Source organism: Geotrypetes seraphini, chromosome 1, assembly GCF_902459505.1.
Source record: "Geotrypetes seraphini chromosome 1, aGeoSer1.1, whole genome shotgun sequence".
In the NCBI taxonomy this organism is placed as follows: Eukaryota; Metazoa; Chordata; class Amphibia; order Gymnophiona; family Dermophiidae; genus Geotrypetes; species Geotrypetes seraphini.
In genome coordinates this window covers 237988601-238012257 of record NC_047084.1, presented here as the reverse complement: position 1 = coordinate 238012257, position 23657 = coordinate 237988601, and the positions used below count along the sequence as shown (strand labels likewise).

The 23657-nt window shown below is 42.6% G+C and overlaps 1 protein-coding gene across 1 annotated transcript in view; it reads right to left on the bottom strand.

Moving 5' to 3' along the window:
- The window catches only part of SEPSECS (Sep (O-phosphoserine) tRNA:Sec (selenocysteine) tRNA synthase), a 57216-nt gene that overhangs the window by 12679 nt on the left and 20880 nt on the right, over positions 1-23657 (bottom strand). Inside the window, exons 6-9 of the mRNA XM_033948265.1 lie at positions 19547-19649; positions 16833-16962; positions 16646-16737; positions 3543-3636 (exon numbers count right to left, since the gene is read on the bottom strand). Of these exons, the coding sequence (XP_033804156.1) occupies positions 3543-3636; positions 16646-16737; positions 16833-16962; positions 19547-19649 (419 nt within the window). The remainder of the gene's footprint in view (positions 1-3542; positions 3637-16645; positions 16738-16832; positions 16963-19546; positions 19650-23657) is intronic.

Sequence of the window (23657 nt, the reverse complement as noted above, 5' to 3'; positions counted from 1 at the left end):
CCCTACATTAAAGTTCATTTGCCATTTTTTGGCCCATTCTTCTAGCGTCGTTAGGTCCCTTTGCAGATCTTCGCAGTCTTCCATGGTTTCAACCCTGCGGTAGAGTTTGGTGTCATCCGCAAATTTAATAACTTCGCAATTTGTTCCCGCCTCCAGGTCATTAATAAATATATTGAACAGGAGCGGTCCCAGCACCGACCCCTGCGGAACTCCGCTCGTGACCCCATGCCAGTCTGAGTAATGGCCCTTCACTCCAACCCTCTGTTTCCTGTCTGCCAGCCAGTTTTTGATCCATCGGTGGACCTCCCCTTGCACCCCGTGTCTCCACAGCTTTTTAAGCAGTCTTTCGTGCGGTACCTTGTCAAAGGCTTTTTGAAAGTCAAGGTAAATGATGTCAATGGATTCCCCTTTATCCACCTGTCTGTTTACCCCCTCAAAGAAGTACAATAAGTTTGTGAGGCATGACCTACCCTTGCAGAAGCCGTGCTGGCTCGACTTTAGCTGTCCATTGTTTTCTATGTGTTCACAGATACTGTCCTTAATCAGTGCTTCCATCATTTTTCCCGGGACCGAGGTCAAGCTCACCGGCCTGTAGTTCCCTGGGTCCCCCCTTGAACCCTTCTTGAAGATGGGTGTGACATTTGCAATTTTCTAATCCTCCGGGATCTCTCCAGTTTTTAAGGATAGGTTACATATTTGGCGAAGTGGCTCTGCTATTACGTTCCTTAGTTCCTTGAGTACCCTTGGGTGAATGCCGTCCGGACCTGGCGATTTGTCGCTCTTTAGTCTGTCTATCTGCCTGAGGACATCCTCTTGGCTTACCTCTAGTTGGACCAGCTTTTCATCCCGATCCCCATTTACGATGTCCTCCGGTTCCGGAATATTGGATGTATCCTCCCTCGTGAAGACTGACGTGAAGAACTTATTTAACCTGTCTGCTATCTCTTTTTCCTCTTTTACCACTCCTTTTTTGTCTCCATCATCCAATGGCCCCACTTCTTCCCTTGCCGGTTGCTTCCCCTTCACATATCTGAAGAACGATTTGAAGTTTGTTGCTTCCCCCGCCAGTCTCTCCTCATATTCCCTTTTAGCTTTTTTAACCACACGATGACACTCCCTTTGGTGTTCTTTGTGTTCCTTTTGGTTGTCCTTTGTTTGGTCCTTTTTCCATTTTTTGAACGATGCTTTCTTGTCACTTATCGCCTTTTTCACTGCAGTTGTTATCCACGCTGGGTTTTTTGTTCGGTTTTTTTTGCACCCCTTCCTGAATCTGGGGATGTACAGGTTCTGTGCCTCTTGCACCGTGCCCTTGAGTAGGGACCAGGCTTTTTCTACAGACTCCATCTTCCTTTCGCTACCATTGAGTTTCTTTCCCACCAGTTTCCTCATGCCATCATAATTCCCTTTTTTGTAGTTGAGTGCTGTCGCTGTGGATCTTTTCACCTTTGATGGTCCAATTTCCAGCTTGCACTGGATCATGTTGTGATCGCTGTTTCCTAGGGGTTCTAGTACCGCCACCTCCTTTGCAGGTCCCCCTAGCCCATTGAGGATTAGGTCGAGAGTTGCATCCCCCCGTGTTGGTTCCGTGACCAGCTGTTCCATGAAACAGTCCCTCGTGGTTTCCAGGAATTTGGTCTCCCTTGTGCAGTTTGAGTGTCCAATACTCCAGTCTATCCCAGGGTAGTTGAAGTCTCCCATCACCATCACGCTTCCGCTTTTGCATATCTGCCTCAGCTCAGCCTCCAGGTCCTGGTCAAGTGCTTCCGTTTGTCCAGGTGGGCGATAGTACAGGCCCAATTTTATGTCTGCTCCAGCTCCTCCAGGTAGCTTAATCCATAGTGATTCCAAGTCGTCCGCCCTTACTGTTGTTTCTATCCTGGTTGAAGGTATGGAGTCCTTTATATAAAGCGCTATTCCTCCACCCTTCTTGTGTGTCCTGTCCCTCCTGTAGAGTTTGTACCCTGGTATGGCCACATCCCATTTGTTGTCGTCAGTCCACCACGTTTCTGTGACTCCTATTATGTCCAGGTCCTTTGTACTGGCTATGACTTCTAGTTCTCCCATTTTGGCTCTTAGGCTCCTAGCATTAGTGTATAGGCAATTTAAGTCCTGGTTGTTTGCCTTCTCCGCTGGTTTTCCTTGTGGTTTGGCGCCCCTGCCAACCTCCTCATTGGTTGCCAGCCCCGGAGCTTTGTTGTGTTCATCCCCATCCTGCGGTGTGTCTATGTTGTCCTCAGCCTGCTCCCCCATGTTTGGATGACCCTCTGGCTCCTGTTGCTCTCTCTTAATTCTGCTTGCTAGGTTCGTTTGTGCATTGGCTCCCTGCATTGCGTCCTTGTGTCCTTTTCCCAAAAGTTCCCTCTCAGTCCCGAGCCCTCTTTTACAAATTTCTGGTTCAGTATCCTTGTTTGATACTTTGGTCCGATGAGTCGAGGTCAGGTCGACTGTCGGCTTTCCCCTTCTCCTCAGTTTAAAGCTAAATCTATGCTGCTCTGGACGTTGCGTGCCAGCAACCTCGTACCAGCCGTGCTCAGGTGCAGTCCGTCCCTCCTGTAGAGCTTGTTCTTCCCCAAAAAAGTTGTCCAGTTCCGTACAAAGTGGAAACCCTCCTCTTCGCACCATCTCCTCAGCCAACGGTTTACTGCTTGCAGCTCGGTCTGTCTCTTAGCATCTGCCCTCGGTACTGGCAGGATCTCCGAGAAGGCTATCCTCCTTGTCCTCAGCTTCAGTTTCCTCCCCAGGATCCTGAACTGCTCAGTTAGTGTAGTCCTGTTGTAGCTCCTCCTGCTGATGTCGTTGGTTCCAACGTGGATTATCACCGCTGTCTCCTCTGTTTCAGCTCCGTCCAGGATTCTCTCTATTCTGTCAATGACGTCCTTCGTTCTCGCCCCCGGGAGACATGTCACTAGTCGGTCCTCTCTCCCTCCTGCTATGTGACTGTCCACTTCTCTCAGGATTGAGTCTCCCACTACAATTGCAGACTTCCCCTTCCTTGGTTGTCTCTCTGGTCTCAGGTCCGTGTCGCGATCCGTTAGAATTTCCTCTGGGTTCGGTTGGGTCACTATCTCCTCTGTCTGTCCAGCTCCTCCGCAAGGTCCTACTCTCATGGCGTCTTAAAGCACTCTGCTTTCTTTCAAATAATGGCACAACAATAATTTTCAAAACTTAGAAGTGAGCTGCATTAATCTTGCAACACACAGGACTAGCCCAGTCAACCCATGAATTTTGAAAACAATCACAGTGCTAGCATTTCATTAGAGGGGCCTTCTGTATCTGGTATCTGAGGGGAAAAAAAATTTTCTGCGGCTGAATTTTGTTCTCTTGGTAAATTTTTTGCCAAGCCCCACAAAACATAATTTTTGTATTCTGAAAAGGATGAATGAGACAATCATTACAAGCTAGCCCTAATGAAGTAAGCATGTCAATGTACATCGTTACAGCAGCACATACGTGAGCACATGAAATACTAGAAACATTCCATAATGACTTGGTTAAGAGTTATGAATTTAAAAAAATCCTAAACAAGTGAAGTAGTAACACACCTAAAGAAATAGGATTGTGTGGTGTATCCAACAGTTTCTCACTGTAGACCTCTGCTAATTTTCTTAGTTCATTTGCAAGATACACATATGTGTCCTACAAAGAGATAAATAAAAACAACAGATTAAATGCAAAGTTTTGTTCTATCAACAAAAATCATACCAAATAGCTGCCCTCCTTTACAAAACTGCACAAGAGGTTTTTAGCACTGGCTAGTGCACTGAAAGCTTTGCGCTGCTCTGAAGGTCATAGAGTTCCTATGAGCATCGAAGCATCACATAGAGCATTCAGCACACAGTTTTGTAAGAGGGAGGGATTTGTTCCTTGACTTAGTATAATATCCAGAGAGGATATTTTAATAAAATGAGCCCACATTAAGCAGCATGTCAAGGGAATAAAGCAAAGTTACTTATATGCTCTCTGAGGACAACAGGATTTGAATCCTCATTTATGGGTGATATCACCAGTGGAGCTCAGAGTGGGAAACAGTGCCTTAACAATATTTCTGAAAGTGCTAGGCACACTCACCGCTCATGCATACCTATTCCCATCTCTGTGGGACCTCCATAGCCTATTACTAACTAAAGGAATTCAGCTTCATGGGGTAAGGTCTGCTGTCCTTGGAGAACATCTGCTACAGGTACATACGTAACTGTTTTCTCCAAGGACAATTAAGAATTAAATATCTGGCATTAAAAATTAAGACTTAAACACTCAGATAATCTGAAAATGGCTTTGTTTTACAGTATATACTTGAATATAAGACAATAATTTTTGGTCCCAAAAATGGGTGTCTTGTCTTATTTTCAGGTCAGCGCCCACCCCACCTCCTCCAGACTTGTTGCAGCCTTCTGCTGGCCTGCCATTTTCCTGGTGGGCTGGGTCAGGAGGGATCCCTCCCATCTCCTGTTCCAGCCATCTCTTGACAATTTTTTTTACCTGCCTCCCAACGCGTACCTTTTTGAATCCCTGGTGGTCCAGCAGTGTACTGGGCAGGAACAAGTTTTCTGTGCACTGAGCCCCTTTGAATGGATGCTGCAAGTTCTTGCAGTCCAGAGGTGTACCAGGCAGGAGTGAGCTTTTTGTGCTCCTGCCCAGCACTGAGCTGCTTGCTGAATGGCTGCCACCAGATCTCGCGGGACTCGTTAAGAACTGGTGGCAGTCATTCAGGGAGTGGCTAAGGGCTGGGCAGGAGTGCAAAAAGCTCACTCATGCCCGGTACACCCTGAGACCCTGAGGCAGCCATTCAGGGAGGGGCTCAGCATGAGGCAGGAGAGCAGAAAGCTCACTCCTGCCCGGTAAACCGCTAGACCACCAAGGATTCAAAAAGGTACATGGGGGAAGGCGGGAAGGAGGTAAAAAAATTGTCTGTCAGCTGGGACAGGAGATGAGAGGGATCCCTCCTGCCCTGGCCTACCACTGGACCACCAGATCATATGGTAGGCTTGGTGGAGGCTTGCAGGATATCGGGAGAGAGGGAACAGGGCTGGGAGGTGGGACAGGGTGCAGAGCCTGGCAGGGAGGGAAGGGGATCAGTGGAGAGCCTGGGAGGGAGGGGGGACAGAGAGGAGAACCTAGGAGGGAGGGGGGACAGAGTGGAGAGCCTGGGAGGGAGGGTGACAGAGTGGAGAGCCTAGAAGGGAGGGAGGGGGCACAGTAGAGAGCCTGAAGGGAGGGGGGGCACAGTGGAGAACCTGGCAGGGCAGAAAGTGAGGGGAGCTGGGTGCAGATTCTGGCAGGGCACATGAATATTAACCCCTCCCCCCTTATATTTGAGTCAACCTTTTTTACTCCTTTTTGGGGGGGAAAAGAGTACCTCAACTTATATTCAGATCATCTTATATTTGAGTATATACGGTATATAGAAAAATGTGTGGGTTTTTAAAATTTTTTATTGATTGTTGGTATGAGACCTAGTGGAAAGAAGATAACCAATGGGACACTGCCATATTGGGGTACAAACTATATCGCAGTGGCAGGGTGGATTGAATTGGTGGAGGATTAGCATTACACTTCTCCCTCGGTATTCGTGAGGGATAGGGGCAGAGCCGGACCGCGAATATCGAAAAATCATGAATATCTTCTCGTCCGGCTCTGACCCACCCCGCCTCCCTCCGGCATCCTGGCCTTACTTGGTGGTCTAGCAGGCTTTCAGGGCAGGAGCGATCTTCCTATGCTCCTTCCCCCTTGCAGATCGCCAATACGAAATGACTGCCGTGAGTTCCCGTAGTCTCTCGAGACTACGACGGGAGCTCACGGCAGCCATTTCCTATTGGTGATCTACACGGGGCAGGAGCGTAGGAAGATCGCTCCAGCCCCGAAAGCCCGCTAGACCACCAGGTAAAGCCAGGATGCCAGGGGGAAGGCTGGAGAGAGGCGGGAACGTGCTATACTATGCAAATATGTGAAATCGCAAGTGTCAAAACCGCGAATGGGGAGGGGGGAAGTGTATATGTTAAAAAGGGCCTTGAATCAAATGGACTGAACATTCTATAGGAACCGAAACACACCTTGGAATCACTATGGGTAGAAATTCCATACATAAAGAGGAAAAAGGATAGTGATAGTAGTGCACTACCGTCTGCCTGGATGAATGGACAGATGCTGAAATGTTATAAAAAATTAGGGAGACTAACAAACTAGGTAACATCAGGACATGCTACTGAGAAAAAAAAATTCCTTGATGAAATCAAAGACTACTTTATGGAGCAGTTGGCTCAGGAAACAACAAGAAGTGAAGCAATTCTAGACCTAATTCTTGGTGGAGCGCATGAATTGGTGCAGGAGGTAATGGTGCTAGGGCCTCTTGATAACAGTGATCGGATTCGATATAATCCCTAGAATAAGTTCACACAGGAATTCCAATATAATAGCATTTAATTTTTTTTAAAAAAGAGACTATGATAACATGAGGAGAATGGTAAAAAAGAAACTTAAAAGGAGCAGCAGCTATAAAGATCAAAAATTTACATCAGGTGTGGATGTTATTCAAAAATACCATTCTGGAAGCTCAGACTAGATATATTCCATGTATTAAAATAAGAGGAAGGAAAACCAAATGGCAGCCAGCATGGTTAACGAGTGAGTTGAAGGAAGCTATTAAGAGCTAAAAAACAATCCTTCAGAAAGTGGCAAAAAGATCTGACTGAAATAATTGTAAACAGCACAAGGAATGGCAAGTCAAATGCAAAATGCTCATAAGGAAGGCAAAAACAGACCTTGAATAGAAGATTGCGCTGGAAGCAAGCTCACACAGTAAAATATTTTAGGTATATTAAAAGCAAGAAGTTGGGAAGATAATCAGTTGAACCACTAGCTGACCAAGGGGCTCTCAGGGAAGACAAGGCCATAGTGGAAAGATTAAATGAATTATTTGCTTTGGTCTTCACCGAGGAAGAAGAGTTACCATGCCAGAAATGGTATTCAATTCTGATGAAGCAGAGAAATTCAAACAAATCTCTGTAACACTGGAAGATGTAATAAGCCAATCTGACAAATTAAACAGTAGCAAATCACCTGGACTGGATGGTATACATCCCAGAGTGTTGATAGAATTGAAAAATGAACTTGCAGAGCTATTGTTAGTAATTTTTAATTTTTCTTTAAAATCAAGCACAGTACCAGAAAAACGGAAGGTAGCCAATTTTTAAAAAGGGTTGCAGAGATGATCTAGGAAATTATAGACTGGTGAGTCAGACGTCGGTGTTGGGCAAAATGGAAGAGACCATTATAAAGAGCAAAATGATAGAACATATACATAAGCATAGATTAATGAGAGAAAGCCAACTTGGATTTAGTCAAGGGAAATCTTGCCTCACCAATCTACTGTATTTCTTTGAAGAGGTGAATGAATACATGGATAAAGGTGAGCTGGTTGATATTGTGTATTTGGATTTTCAAAAAGCATTTGACAAATTATCTCATGAAAGACTTCTGAGGAAATTAGAAAGTCATGGGATAGGAGATAATGTTCTATTATGGATTAAGAACTAGTTGAAAGAAAGAAATCAGAGAGTAGGTTTAACTGGTCAATATTCTCAATGGAGAAGGGTAAATAGTGGGGTTCTCCAAAGGTCTGTGCTGGGACCACTGCTTTTTAACATATTTATCAATGATCTAGAAATGGGAATAACTAGTGATATAATTAAATTTGCTGATGACACAAAGTTGTTAAATCGCAAGAGGATTGTGAAATATTGCAAGAGGACTTTGAGACTGGGCATCAAAATGGCAGATGACATTAATGTAAGTGCAAAGTGATGCATGTGGGAAAGAGGAACCTGAACTTTAGATATGTGATGCAGGGCTCCACGTTAGGAGTTACTACCCAGGAAAAGGATCTAGTGGTCATCGTTGAAGATACATTGAAACTCTCAGCTTAATGTGCAATGGTGGCTAAGAAAGCAAATAGAATGTTAGGACTTATCAGGAAAGGAATGGTAAACAAAGATGAAAATGTTATAATGCTCTTGTATCACCCTATGGTTGGCCGCACCTTGAATTTTGTGTACAATTCTGGTTGCCATATCTCAAAAAAGATATAGCAGAATTACAAAAGGTACAGAGAAGGGTGACAAATGATAAAAGGGATGAGGTGACTTCCCTATGAGGAAAGGCTAAAGTGAATAGGGTTCTTCAGCCTGGAGAAGAGATGGCACAGGGGTGATATGACAAGAGATCTATAAAATACTGAGTGGAGTGCAAAGGGTAGATGTGAATCACTTGTTTACTCTTTCCAAAAATACTAGGACTAGTGGGTATGTGATTAAGCTACTATGTAGTAGATTTAAAACACCTCAGAAAAAATATTTCTTTACACAACATGCAATTAAACTCTGGAATTCGTTGCTGGAGAATGTGGTGAAATTACTTAGCTTAACAGGGTTTAAAAAAGGTTATAACAGAAGCTAACTGGACAACAGTCCCTTGGTTGGACCACTAATTATCCTTCAACTTTGACCTCCACAAAGAAAAAGCTACTATCAAGATCAATGCTGGGAAACTTCTAATAAGAGGCAAGATTTTCATTGGCCTACATTTCAGGTGCCTATTGCGGCCCTAGGGAGACGCATAGGGCTGCCTAAGCTTGCCCAAGGCCACTTCAGGGCAAAACAACCCCATGCTAAGCCTTGGCCAAATCTTAATGTATATTTTCTACAAACCGTTTAGAACCTAACGGATGTAGCGGTATATAAGAAATAAATTACATTACATTACATTAACGTCCCTATGAATCTCTCTCAACCGCAACAGATGCCTATGGTGTAGGTGGCCTGCCTTAGGGTGGGTTTTTTTTAAAAACGTGCGTCCTGATTGGCTGGTTAGACAGCGGCAGGACGCCTACCACCGCCTACAATCGGGACACTGTTTATAGAATATGCCCCCTAACAACATGACTGCAGAATTTCTGTCACTGTTGCTGAATTATCTTCTTAGTTTAGCAGAATCTATATCTGATCTACAGCAGAAAACCAAGGCATCAGAAATGGTTAAGCCTTCTTTTTGCTGACTTCAGTCCTTCAAAGTGTTCTTTCACATCAGGTCCTATCATGCTAAAGGCCCCTTTTACAAAGCTGTAGGAATGAGGCTTCCCACAAGGCTCAGATCGGGATGAGGCGACCCTAATGGATGGTCTCACCCTTTTATTGAGAATTTTAACTCCCTTAATTACTTAGCTAATGCTTTGCAAGGTTACAATTTCATCATGCATTTACAGTGCGGATTATAACAAGGTAACTCATCTGTTTACATATCTCATGTGATTCTCAAAGCTACTATCTCACATGACATATGAATATATCATAACGGTTACAATAAAGTGATTCCCTTGTGTACACTTTTAATATGTCTATAATCTTACTATAGCATGTGACAGTCGAAAGGTTATAATGCATGCTCCTTAAGCACCTCGTGATTAACCTTAAACTCAGGGCCTGCTTTTGCACGTAGGCAAAGTCTGATTGTTGCCCACATAAGGAATTCTTAAACAAGATAAGGGTAAACTTGGGTCAGGTTAATATGTGACAAGAGTCTTGTGACAAGAAGGGAGGGGGGAATGCCTCAGCATTCTGTCACAAGGTGCTAACATTTTCCTTGCTTTGTCTACGTGGCAGGAGGGGAGAGGGAATGAGAAAGGATCCATACTTCTTTCACAGGCCTCAGATCCTTACACAAGGCCTTAGATCAGTGTGCTGACCTTGCCTGTGTGCTGACCTTGCCCTGGTTCAGAACTGCATCCCTTCACAAAGTCATGGCAGCATCATAACTGCATCAAAGCCAATTCAATTTCTATGGGCTTTGGTGCATCTACTGTGGCAGCATCACTACCACAGCCTTGTAAAAGGGGCCCTAAGACAGACTGAATTTCTAAACTAAAGGCTCATCATATTACAACTCTCCATTATTTTTACTGCTATCTCAATAAAAGAAAATATTCTAACCTCATGTATAATGAGGGTAAAGGAGAATGCAACCTTTAGGAAATCACATTAACTGTCTAAATCCTAAAAATGAAATATATATTCTTCCTGTTTTTACTAGTTAACCAAGAGTATCTTTTCAACTACTTTTCTTTGGAGAGAATGCCAGAATGCAAGTCGTTGGCAAGAAGAGCTAAAAGCAAGATGTAGTTGACCCACACCTCTGTAAAGAATCAACAAATCAATTAAGATGCACGTTACTTGGCCCACCTAAAGAACAAGATTTTGCAGTGATATAGTAGAGCCCAATCAATAAGAGAACTGCACACAAATTAAAAACTGAGATAATCAGCCAAACACCAAATCAGTACTGTCTTTCCCTCCCAAGATACCTTACTTCAGTTTGCATGCTCATAAAACAAATACTGCCTATGCATTTCAGCATTCTTATCAAAGCATCCTTAAAAGTGAAAACAGAATGCAGATGTTTAACATCACACAAAAATAAAAAGAGTAACACCTACCTCCTTATCCAATTTGCCAACAGTCAATAAATGCTAGAAGTGGTCGTTATATATAAATGCCCATTCCAACAAAGCTTTTCCCCAAAGAAACAAAATGGAAGAAAGCTAGTTAATCAGGCACAAACACTATGCTGTGAATTCAGCTTTGCCTGAAAAGTCTAAAATAAGAATCTTACAACCAAATCAAGTTATATTCTAAAGGTGGGGACTTTGTGCGAGGACTGGGGACCCTCTTTTCCGCTTCGTTGGGCAGACAGCTCCATTAGATACTTGGGCATCCGGCTTTCCCAGAATATTCATGATCTCTATCAAAGTAATGTGAGCCTTTTGTTGGAAGACACTAAACACAGGTTACAGCAATGGCAGCCTCTACCTCTATCTTTATTGGGTCAGATTAATCTGTACAAAATGATCATATTTCCTAAATGGCTTTTTGTGTTTCAGGTGCTGCTGCTGCTGCGAATCCAGTTGGGGGATCTCTTGTGTCTCATTCGGCTGATCCGTAAGTTTTACTGGGCCGGTAAGAAATCTAAGCTTCGTTTCTCTTTTTTGCTGGGCACTTGGGGTTGCCTGATCTCAAGCTTTATAACGTAGCACGTCTACTGCGGCATGTAGAGGACTGGCTCTATGGTACTGAAGTGTAAAGCCCTTTGGATCTGGAACGGACTTTTGTAACACCCTATCATTTCAATTCTCTTTTGCAGGCACCTGGGCGTCTTTTGCACCAGCATCTAAAGGATAGTTGGTTGGTCACACCTTTGCAGGAGGCGTGGAAGTTCCTGGTCTTGCGTCAGGTAATCCATAAATTTCAACTGTTGCCCGTACGGGGATGTCGAACAGGGCATTTCCGCGTTGGGAAGCGGCTGGGTTTACTCTCCTTGAGCATCTTACTAACCCAGAGGGGTGCTTGATCACTTATGTGGAATTCTCTGGTAGAGTCGATGATCGATGGGGAGACTGGTATGCTTTCTGTCAACTGAAACATTATTTCCTGTCCCTTGACAAAGAGGCTTTGCGCTTTCCTTCGAGTGCGAAATTACACCTTTTTTTGATTTAGCTTCTCCAGGGCCCATGTCTATCTCTACTATTCATAAAGCCCTACTAGGGTTGGAGCCCGCTAAGGATTTTTACACCTTTGTAACCGGTGGGTGAAAGACTTGGGAAGCCGAGTGGCTGCATGGGATGTTGGGGCTAGTATTAACCGCATTCCGTCTGAAATTCACAGTGCTCCCTTACGGGTGCGTTCTCCATAGGGCGTATGTCTCCTCCTGTCAGTTCCATAGAATGGGCTTTGCCCAGTCCCCTCTTTGCTTGAAATGTGGCCTGGATGAGGCTGCTTTTTTCATGCTTTCTGGCATTGTCCTGTAGTTTATTATTTTTGAAGAGGGTAGGTGCTTATATTAGGCGGGTCTTGGGGCAAGTTTTTGTCTTGTCTCCAGAGGGAATCCTGTTGGGCCTTTCACAACATTATGGGGTCGGGGGGCTTGGCTCTAGGCTTAGGGTCCGCAAGGCTTGCATTCTGGGGTTGAAAATCATTTTGAAAGAATGGACCACGGACAGCTCTCCATCATATTGGGGCTGGAGATCCTTTGTACGTGACTTACTGGGATGGGAAGCCAAGGATGTTAAGAGGTCTTTCCGGAAATGGAAACAATTTTTGGACATCTGGAATCCCTATCTTGATTCTTTGCCACCTAGCTTACGCAGCCAAATTTTGAATAAGCTCTGACTGCCTTTGGATTTGGTGATCCAGTCTTTGTGCTCTCTAGTAGAATAGGGGGGTCTGGGTTGGGGGGCTGCAGGTATGAGCTAGTTGGGGGTTTTAGAGAGGGTTGAGGGTGCTTCTTCTTCAGGGACATAAGAGTCCAAGTCCCTGATGGGGTTAGTAGTATTTTTGTATAGTTGGGATGTGTGAGAGTTGGGAGGGTGGGGTATGGTAATGCTTTTTGTATACCATAAATTATGATGGTTCTTGTATTGTGCGATTATCCTTGCTTGCTGTTTATTGTGCCTTGCGCTGTACTTTGTTGTTACTATCATTTCTTGGCTTGTTTTACCATCAATAAAATTGTTTATACATAAAATACTAGATAGTGGTCCAAAATCAATGAAAACAACCGAAGCCCCTCTCCCCAAATCACCAAAAGCACAATGATGAATCCACAATGTGTTTTCACTTAAGTTTGGATTGTGGAGGATCTTGAAGGGTTGGTGAGGGAGAGGGAAATTTAGGGAGGGGATGGTTTTGTAGCCTTTTCTGATATTGTGTTCTGGTGGCTTATTATACTATAGTTGCTTGGTTTCTTTTGAATAAAAACATTTATTGATAGAAAAAGAGAAAACATAAGCCTTTACTAATATGGGATAAAAACTCAGATTATCAATGATCATTAAATCACAGCATTTAAAGTAGACATGCCAACAAAAGAACATGTTTTTATATCTAAAGTAAAAGGTTTGGATTGTTAAGACTTTTCTCTTCTATCAACAATTAAAATGTATTTTTTGCACAGTAAATTAATAACATTCTACTATTGGGCATTTTTTCTAAAGCAAATCAATAACTGACTTCCAAAAGATACCTTTGTGGGAAATTTGAGAGTATCCCAAGTAAATATAAAAACCACAAGATCTCATCAGAGAGAAATGAGAAACTATTGATTTTCAACATTATATTTAACTCTATTTGAAAAGCACTGTTCAATGACTAAATCGGCATAACCAACAGAAGTTGAATAGTCCCATGTACCCACATTCTAAATGTCAGCTACATTTCTCAAGAAATGTACAGCAAATATAAATCAATATCACAACAGTTTCAACATATTATCCAGATGACTGATAAACAAAAATAAATTACTTTTCTACACTTCATTTTGAATTGATTTTCAGCTATTAAAATAATGAAATCCAAAATGGAAGAGGGAAGCAAAATCTCTCCTAAGGGCATGCTAGGTTAGTAGAGAGCAAAATTCAGAATCAGCTTTACCATTGTACTTGAGATTTTCAGATGCATAATGCAAGTGAAAGTTCCTGGCAAGTCAGAAGATCTACTACATAGAAAAAAATGGTTTCTCACTGAGCACTCGAGTTCATGCTGAAAACAATAAAGTGTATTAGAAACACAGAAACATGACAGTAGATAAAGCCAAATGGCCCATCCTGTTCACCTATCTGCAGCATCCATTATCTCCTCTCCCTAAGAAATCCCATATGCCTGCCCTACGCTTTCTTGAATTCAGACACATTCTTTGTCTCCACCACCTATTCCATACATCTACCACCCTTTCTGTAAAAAAGAATTTCCTTAGATTACTCCTGAGCCTATCACCTCTTAACCCATTTTATCCTAAACCGCCCATCCAAACTCACACGTAGAACCCACCTGTTTAGCTACCCTACCCTAAGGACCTGCCGTTACAAAAGATATCTAAATAGAACTCTTGCCTTCCAAGCAGGTCATCACAATAACTGGCTGGCCCACATCATCTCACGCACTTCATCCTACTTAAACTTCAGGAAGCTACTAAAAACTAATCTTTTCACCCGATTCATACCCTAAGACCCTATGCTCACCCTGGCCCCTTCTATCTCTCTTTGTCCTTTATGCAGATTGTCTTGACCTTCTTCCCTGTACCATTTCATTACCATAATTGTACCCATCTTTCTTTCTGTTTGTACCATTTTTTCTCTCTGTTGTACCATTTTTTCTCTGCCACCTAATTTTCTCTGATTGTAACATTGTACCATTTTCGCTGATTGTCCAGCCCTTCTTCGTTGTAAACCGCCTAGAACTACTATGGCTTTGGCGGTATATAAGAAATGAAATAAAATTATTATTATTATTATTAACTTCATCCTATGCCCTCTCATTGCACAGCTTCCTTTCAAATGAAAGAGACTTGCCTCATGCACATTTTCATTATGTAGGTATTTAAACGTCTCTATCATATCTCCCCTCTCCCGGTCTGCCACTTTGGGGCACATACTGTGGGCATTCAGTTTATTTATTAAATATCTGTATGGAACACTGTCAAAGGCTTTGCTAAAATCTAAATACACCATATCTAGTGCACTCCCTTTATCTAATTCTTTGGTCACCCAGTCAAGGAAATTGATCAGACCTGCCTCTAGTGAATCCATGTTGCCTCGGGTCCCATAATCCACTGAATTCCAGATGCAGTTTTAATTACTTGCTATGATTTTATAATATAGGATCACTGTCCTAGATGGAACAAGCTAACTGTATCCCCTAACAGTAGTAATAGCAATGCTGTAGACTGAGATCCTGGTGAACTGAGCAATTCCCACCATGGCTCCTTGTGTCCTTGGACAAGTCACCTAACCTCTATGGCCCTAAGTACAAAACCTTAGATTATGAGCCCACCAGGGACAAAAGTAACTGCAAAGAATGTGTACAGCACTGCGTATGTCTAGTAGTGCTATAGAAATGATTAGTAGTAGTAGTAGATGTGAAACATTTCACTTATCTGCATTGCATATGTTCACATGACCTAATCTCCAAATAAAAAAATAAAATCATTCCCCCTACCATTGTTGTCTCTCTCCCTTCATGCTGTGCCTTGCCTTCTGGCCTGCCCCCTAGTGTTATCTTTGGGCCGGTCAACATCTTCAGGCCAGCTCCCTGAGTGCTGCAGTGCACAAAGCTGTGGGCAGCGGCTCCTCAAAGCGTCCCGTGCCTGAACCGGAAGCCTTCCCTCTGACGTTGCGACGTCAGCGAGAAGGCTTCCGGATCTGGCGCAAGACGCGTGTAGGAGCCTTTTCCTGTCCTATTAACCCTCTTTCTTCCTCCCCTCTTAAAGTCAATCAATTTGTACCTTTGCTTAATCTTTGTAAACCGCATAGAACTTCACGGTATTGCGGTATATAAGCTGTTATTATTATTTTCCCACGGCTTTGTGCACTGCAGCACTCAGGGAGCCGGCCCGAAGACGCCGCATTGATCGCACAGTGGACCGGCGGCTAAGAACATTGTCTTCTGCCCAATGGATGTGCTGGCCCTGTGGACTGGCAGAAAATTTCTGCAGACCGGCGGTTGAAGAACACTGTATTAGAGCATATTTTGATATTAACTCCTTTCAATTGTTGGTTCAATCACTTGTCCTTAGTCAGTTGGACTATTGTAACATTGTTCATCTTGCTGGTACTTAGAAAACTTTTCATAGATTATGCATACATAATTCAGAATGCAGCAGTCAGATTGATTTTTAATTTAAAAAAGTATGACCATCTCACTGATTTCTATCACCAATTGCACTGGCTTCCAGTTGAGGCACGGGTTAAATTTAAGCTCGGCTGTATTTGTTTTAAGGCACTAACAGGTTCAATTCCTGAGTATCTTATGGAATCTTTTATTATTATAAATTCTAAACATTCTAGAAAATCTCATTCATTATTTTCATTCCCTTCTGTAAAGGGATGTAAATATAAGAAATTTCAGGAACGACTGCTATCTTTTCAGGCAGCCCTATGGACTAGGGATTTAACTCATATTCATATTTTCAAACTCATATCTTTTTAGGGAATCTTTCAGAAGTTAGATATTGGATGTTTATTCATTTGTATTACTAGTCTTTGTGAACCACATAGAACTTAATGATATTTGCGGTATACAAGTGAGTTATGTTATGTTATTCCATAAAAATGTGGAACTAAAACAAAAATGGTTAACAGTTTCAGTACTCCATTTGCTGCAAAATTCATAAGAATCACATGTTAAAAAAAGTAAAAAATAAATAAATAAAGAACAAGTTAAAAGTGTTAACATGATCCAAAATTTTGCTATTACTATTTTATACAACAAAAGAATAACATTTTCCTACCTTTTGTTGCCCTAATTTCATTAGTTGATTTTCCCAAAAGTTCAATCTTTAACCGTTTTCTATTTCTCTGGGCTTATGTTTCTCCTCTCGATTTGTGTGCTCCCTCTCATTTTGCTTGTCTCTATCCTAGCCCTGCCACAATAGAAACCTTTTTTGCCGACACCTGCTCTATGCCTTTCATTTGCTTTGTCCCTTATATCACTTGTGCTTCTATCTCCTGTATTTGTTCTCTTTGGACACAGCAAATTCTGAAAGTTTAAGAGGCACACCGCACAACTAGTCTTATTCTCCATAAAAAGTTATGTTCAAAAAGCCTCACCTTTCTTTCTTTTAAGAGTTGCTTATATCCATTTGTACCCTGGGATAATAGTGTAATCAGAACATCTAATGAGGGTGAAGCTGATGCTCTTCCTAAAGGAAAAAATATATAAAATGGCAAGTGCATTTAAAAACATCTGAATTAATTAGTAACAATAGGTCAAGCAACTAAAATAAAGTAAAATTACCTGGGTACATTTTACTGATTTCCTGTATGAAAGACTCATTAAAACCAGCAATAATAGCACCACCTACTGGAACCATGAAGTTTTTGTCCAGGCTCTGAACAAAGGCATCTATTCTGCCTACACGAGCACCCTGGAGATGGAGACAAACCAACACATTCAAAGTACTTCTCATTAGGTGGCCTCTATCATGAACAGCAGGTTTGTCTAGCTCAAAAAATAATGATGTTTAAGAGAGCGTGAGATAAGCGTTACGAATCCTTAATTGTTAAAGTGGAAAAAACAGACAGCATGACATCACTCCAATATTTAAACATTGTTTCTATGTTTCTATATAGGGCTCTTTTTACAAAGGTGCGTTAGGGCCTTAACGCTTGGAATAGGGGGTGCTAAATTGCCGCTCCCGCCTCCATTTAAGCAGGCGGTAATTTTTCAGCTAGCACATGCGTGCACTAAACGCTAGCGCATCTTTGTAAAAGGAGCCCATAGTGTTGTATTTGCCTGACTCAACAAGTGATACAACTACCAAAATGTTAACATGATATGTTACAAATCCTGGTAGTGACTGAGGAATCAAAATGACTAGATTTATCCGACAGGCTGCAAAAGCAGAATCATCTAATTGCTGGTAGGTTAAGCAGGTATTTAGATCAGGCCCATGATGACAGAACCAGACTAGTAGATGACTCTTCTTGGAAGCTGCAAGTTCTCCAACAACTACAAAACCTAGAATAAATAGATACTTGTTACAGTTAGTTTTGGGGTAGCATTGGGTATTGATCAAGACTTGGAATTTGGATTTTAGATTTAAATTACTTGCCTACATAACTCCCTAAAATTAAGGGTTGGTCACCAAATGCATTGAAAATTTCAGCTACTTCAATGTGGTACCTCTTAGAATTGTTATGTGGTGACTTGCTGCTTCCAAGTTTGAATAAAATTGGATGATATTTACAGGTCACTCAAGGTGAGTAATGTTCAGTTATCTAGCAATTTTATTACCGTACTATTTGTATACTGATAATGAAACAGTTCATTAAAAAAAATCAGGAGCTAATATCTATCAGTATGTCTAATGCCTGTAAACAAAGATATAGCTTTTGTAACTTGCAACTGCAAAAGACTATTATGAAATGTACTTATTTACACTTACTTATTGTATTGTTGTTGTTAGGTGCCATCGACTCGTACTCGAGTCCTAGTGACTTGATGAATTGCGGAGCTAAAAAGAAATTGGTTTTGTGCTAGTCCAGAAAGGACTATTATTATTATATTAGTCCTTGCCATTTGTTCCCTGCTGCTGAAATTGCTGTCATGTGGAAAGTACATACTTCGCTTAAAAATGTCATAGTTTCTATTGTTTTAACTTGTAAATTTTTTGAATTCTTCTTTAACAATTATCTCTATCAAGTATGATAGTTTTAAGTGTAAAAGCAGCCTCAAGAGCTGTTATACGGATCACCAACAGTAGCCATTCACTTGTACTGGAACAAAATGTCATGTGCAATTAGTTAAAGAGGCTTAGTACACCAGCACTTTCTCACTGTAGTTCTACAGGCAGCGAGACAGTGTCACAAATATATGAATCACTGGACGTCTTAGTACAGCCATAACTGGAATGAAACTTCCAACAAGTCCTAGTCTGTTTTTTTCTACCAACATAGGATATGCAAACAAGAATAAAAAGGACAGCATGAGCTGCATTTCGTTTTTGAAACATGGTTAACATTTCCACAGGAAAAGAATGAAATGCAATGAGAAGTTAGAGAAGATATTTGACAGGTGATAGAAATTTAAAAAGAATTGCTGCAGAAAAGCTGAGAGAGCAACTGAAGAAAATTGTGGCAAAATTGTGAAGGACATGCCTGAAAGAGGCATTAAAGTAAGTTAGCATCCCTAAAAGCTAGGAACAAAAAAAGCAATTTCTCCTATGGGTTGTACCAGAACACTGGTCAAAGTTTCCGCAAGCAAAGAGTCATTATTGGCTGAACAAATATCGGAGGCAGTGACAATACCTTACATTTCATTTGTCACCAATAAATATTATTGCTACTAGGTGTAACAATTCTACTATAAACATTATTAGGAACATCTTAAATTATTAATATTTTGTTGAAATCTGCCTGAACAGTGAAAGCAGCTGCTTTTATTTCATCATATGATACATGATGAGAGTAGTCACTGACTGCTTAATTAATACTATTTCTAGGAAGCATAAATGTTGTGAGCAACCTCTAAATATTGTCTGATTTTCATAAAATGTTATACTGCTAGACCTGAGGTACAGTATAACAAAATGAAAGGGTACCACACATGACATCTGAAAGTTCAATTGCGGATGCCACCCTCCTGAAGAGCTTAAAATCTATATTTTGTACCCAAAGCAATACAAAGTGAAGTGATTTTGCCAAAGGTCAAAAGCAAAATTAATGGGAGCAGCAGGATTTGAACTTGGCTTCTATGGTTTTCACTAAACTCAGACTACTGTAGGTGAGGAGGAGGTATGTTCAGACTGTCACCGGTTTTGTATTAGCTCAGTCTGTTTCCCATGATTTCACAGCAAACAGGGATTTTACACAATGCCACATCCATGTAACTGCGGAACATGGCTATAAAGGAGTAGCTATAACCCAGTTCGTCATATAAAATAAACTATTCCTTTCACAGTGACAAAGGAGATCCCAGAGTATTAAAACTGATTTTAACACATACATTACCTGTTGGATAAGATGCATGCATTTTGAAGACTGAACTCCGTACGCGTTATTTACAATATGTGGAATATCATACTTGGCACACATCAAAGCCAGCTCTTCCAACCTGCAAACAAAAAACCCTGCACTGGATTAAGCTAAAGATAAGCATCAACTTGTCCATGCTGTTTCAAAAACTTAATAGCACAATCGAAAATGTAATTCTATAGTTAGCTAGCAGGAAGCATTAAAAGATTTTAGCAGTTTTCCCCTGTTTTTGTAAAAGTGGATTATCTTAAATTTCCAAATGTTCAGAGATACTTAAGAGTGGAATGATTAGTGCAGTGAGTTGAGAATCATGTTCAGTTCCCACTGTGGTTCCTTATAACAACAGGCAAGTCACTTAATACTCCTTTAATTCTGGTACAAGAGCTTACAATAGATTGTGAGCCCACTAGGGATAGAACAAGTATTTGCATATAATAAATGGAAAAAGCTTTGGTTGTACCACAGAAAAGTATATTAAATCCATGACTTTTTTTTTACCCTTTAGAAAAGTTCATGGTTTTTCAACAGACACCCAGCAAGCATCAGAAGCTGAGATGTTAAGAGGGTCAGAGTTTATTCAGCCATGGAACTGTTTTCACCTACCTAAAGGTCTACTGACTCACTGGGCCCCTTTTACAAAGCTGTGGTAGCAAGTCCTGGCGCAGCAAATGCAATGGGCTGCATCAAATTTGTCATGTGGGACTCGTTACGGCAACTTTGTAAAAGGGGCCCACTGAACACTATTTTAAAAAATAGCTTCCGAGGCCAAAAAGTAGTAAGAGTCAACTGAAAGGGTGTCCAAACAAGACAGCATGTGCCATCACTACCATGAATGACTGCCTGAGTTCTGCTGGTGTGCTTCTATAAACTGACCCAAGCCCTAAAATAAAAATTAGAGTAGGGTGCCAGGCAGTGCAAGACAGAGGATAAATGGCCACAAGGCAAACGGTGGATCTTAAATTCTTTGCTTACGTGAAGCCACAGCAGATGCAGCACATATACTTCCAAGATGGCACAGCCAGACACAGAAGCCTTGCCACCAATGAGTACAAAGCACCTGTATTCTGAAGAAGTTGATTTTTTTTAAAACAACTTTGACAATACATTGTTATAAACAGAGTCTAGTAGTGTTAAAATCAAACTCTGTACTAAAAGACCAAAATGATGATCTCAAAGATTGGTGGACTGACCCCCGAGGCATTCTTGTTAAGATAGTATAGATAAATTGGGACTTGAAAGAAAAGGGGATAAAGTATTGGCTCAGGGAGAAGTATATACTGTACATCAATCTTGGATATGCACTATACCTCCTTCATATTGGAAATTGAGAAATAACCTGCATTTTCTCATGATGTGAGAATCTAGAGACATTTCCTTTACACCTGAAAGGAATATATCGTTTCTAACAGTATGAGACCTTAGTTGCAGTCTCTCATCCTGACCTCAAAGTTTACTATTGAACAAGCTATTACAGGTGGCCACTGAACTGACAGGTCCCCTCTATTGGTTTTTCGCAAATAACTGCTTCAGGGACTGAGCACTGTTCCACTGCCAATATCTTTCAAAATTGTTGTTTTTGTCTTTTATAGGTCTTTTATAGTACCAGCCCCCTCCTGATAGCACGGGAGGGGGCTGGTACTCCCCGGGGAAAAGCGGGGAGGTGGGGTGGAGGGGACATGGGGAGGAAGAGAGTTGCGAGGGTAAAGGCGGAGGGCACAGCAGAGGCACCGGGAGCGGGAAAACGTCCCGAGACCCAAGGGAAGGCGGCCCAGGTAAAGGCAGAGGTGGAGGACAAACACCGGGACCTACAGTGCTTATACGCAAATGCAAGAAGCCTCATGGCTAAGATGGGTGAACTGGAAGTCATGGCCAAGGGGGAGGACCTGGATATAATAGGAATTACAGAAACCTGGTGGACAGAGGAAAATCAATGGGATGTGGCACTGCCAGGGTACAAGCTCTACAGGAGGGACAGGACCCACAAGAAGGGGGGAGGCATAGTGCTGTATATAAAGGACTATATCTACTCGATTGAGATCGATACAGCAACAAAGGCAGAGGAGCTAGAATCGCTATGGGTCAAATTGCCGGGAAAGAAGAGTGCAGACATAAAGCTGGGGCTGTATTATCGCCCGCCTGGTGCGTAAGAAACAATAGGACAAGACTTGGAAGCAGAACTGAGACAGGAATGCAGGACTGGAAGTGTAACAGTGATGGGGGACTTCAACTACCCGGGGATAGACTGGAGTACGGGACACTCCAACTCCACGAGGGAAGCAGGATTCGTAGAAGCTATGAGGGACTGCTTCATGGAGCAACTAGTCAAGGAACCGACGTGAGGGGATGCTACTCTTGACCTCATCCTTAACGGATTAGGGGGGCCTGCAAGAGTGGTAGAAGTGGGAGGAACACTAGGCAACAGTGATCACAACGTGATCAGATTCACATTAGAAAGGGGGTCACCCATAGTGGGGAGGACCGCAATGACTGCGCTCAACTTCAGGAAAGGGAACTATGTTGCTATGAGGAAAATGGTGGGGAGGAAGCTCAGGAACGGCTTTAGGATGGAGACTGTAGGGAGCGCCTGGACCCTTCTCAGGGACACACTGCAGGAAGCACAAAAACTGTACATCCCCAGTTTCAGGAAAGGCCGCAAGAACAAGCGGTCAAAAGACCCAGTTTGGATGACACCTGAAGTAAAGAGGGCAATCAGTGACAAGAAAGTGTCCTTCCAGAAATGGAAGAGGGATCCAACGGAGGAAAATCACCAGGAGCACAGGAAATGCCAAAAGGAATGCCACCGAGAGGTTAGAAAAGCAAAAGGGAAATACGAGGAGGGGCTGGCCAGGGATGCAAAAAACTTCAAGGCATTCTTCAGTTACGTAAAGGAGAAGCAACCAGTGAGAGAGGAGGTGGGGCCATTGGATGATGGGGATAGGAAGGGAGTGATTAAGGAGGATAAAGAGGTAGCTGAGAGGTTGAACACGTTCTTCTCGTCGGTCTTCACGAGTGAGGACACGTCCAATATACCGGACTCAGAGGAGCTCATGAGTGGGGAGCAGGCCAAAAGATTGGGGCATATAGAGTTAAGTCGGGAGGATGTCCTCAAGCAGATTGACAGACTGAAAAGCGGCAAATCACCGGGACCGGACGGGATCCACCCAAGGGTTCTAAAGGAACTAAGTCAGGAAATAGCAGGCGCAATCCAGCATGTTTGCAACCTATCCTTGAAAACTGGAGAGGTACCCGAGAACTGGAAACTGGCGAATGTCACACCTATCTTTAAGAAGGGATCGAGAGGTGACCCCGAGAACTACAGGCCAGTGAGCCTGACTTCAGTTATAGGGAAGATGGTGGAAGCAATGATCAAGGACAGCATTTGCGAGCACATCGAGAAAAATGGCCTACTGCGGACAAGCCAGCACGGATTCTGTAAGGGAAGGTCGTGCCAGACAAACCTTCTGTACTTCTTTGAGGGAATAAGCAGTCAGGTGGACAAAGGGGAACCCATAGACATCATTTACCTCGATTTTCAAAAGGCCTTTGACAAGGTGCCACATGAAAGGCTGCTTAGGAAGCTGTGGAACCACGGGGTGGGCGGGGATGTACACAGATGGATCAAGCACTGTCTGTCAGGTAGACTACAGAGGGTCGGAGTAAAGGGCCAATATTCTGACTGGCGGGGAGTCACGAGCGGTGTGCCGCAGGGATCGGTGCTGGGGCCGCTACTCTTCAACATATTTATCAATGACCTGAAAACGGAGGCAAAGTGTGAGGTTATAAAATTTGCAAACGATACCAAACTCTGCGCCAGAGTTAGGACCAGGGAGGAGTGTGAGGAACTGCAAAGGGACCTCGATAAGCTGGAGGATTGGGCAAACAAATGGCAAATGCGCTTTAACGTAGATAAATGCAAGATCATGCACATAGGGAAAAAGAATCCGTTGTTCGAGTATAAAATGGGGGGGAGATTGCTGGAAGACACCGGACTTGAGAGAGACTTGGGTGTGCTAGTGGATCCATCCATGAAACCATCTGCACAGTGTGCAGCAGCCTCGAAGAAAGCCAACAGGATGCTGGGCATCAT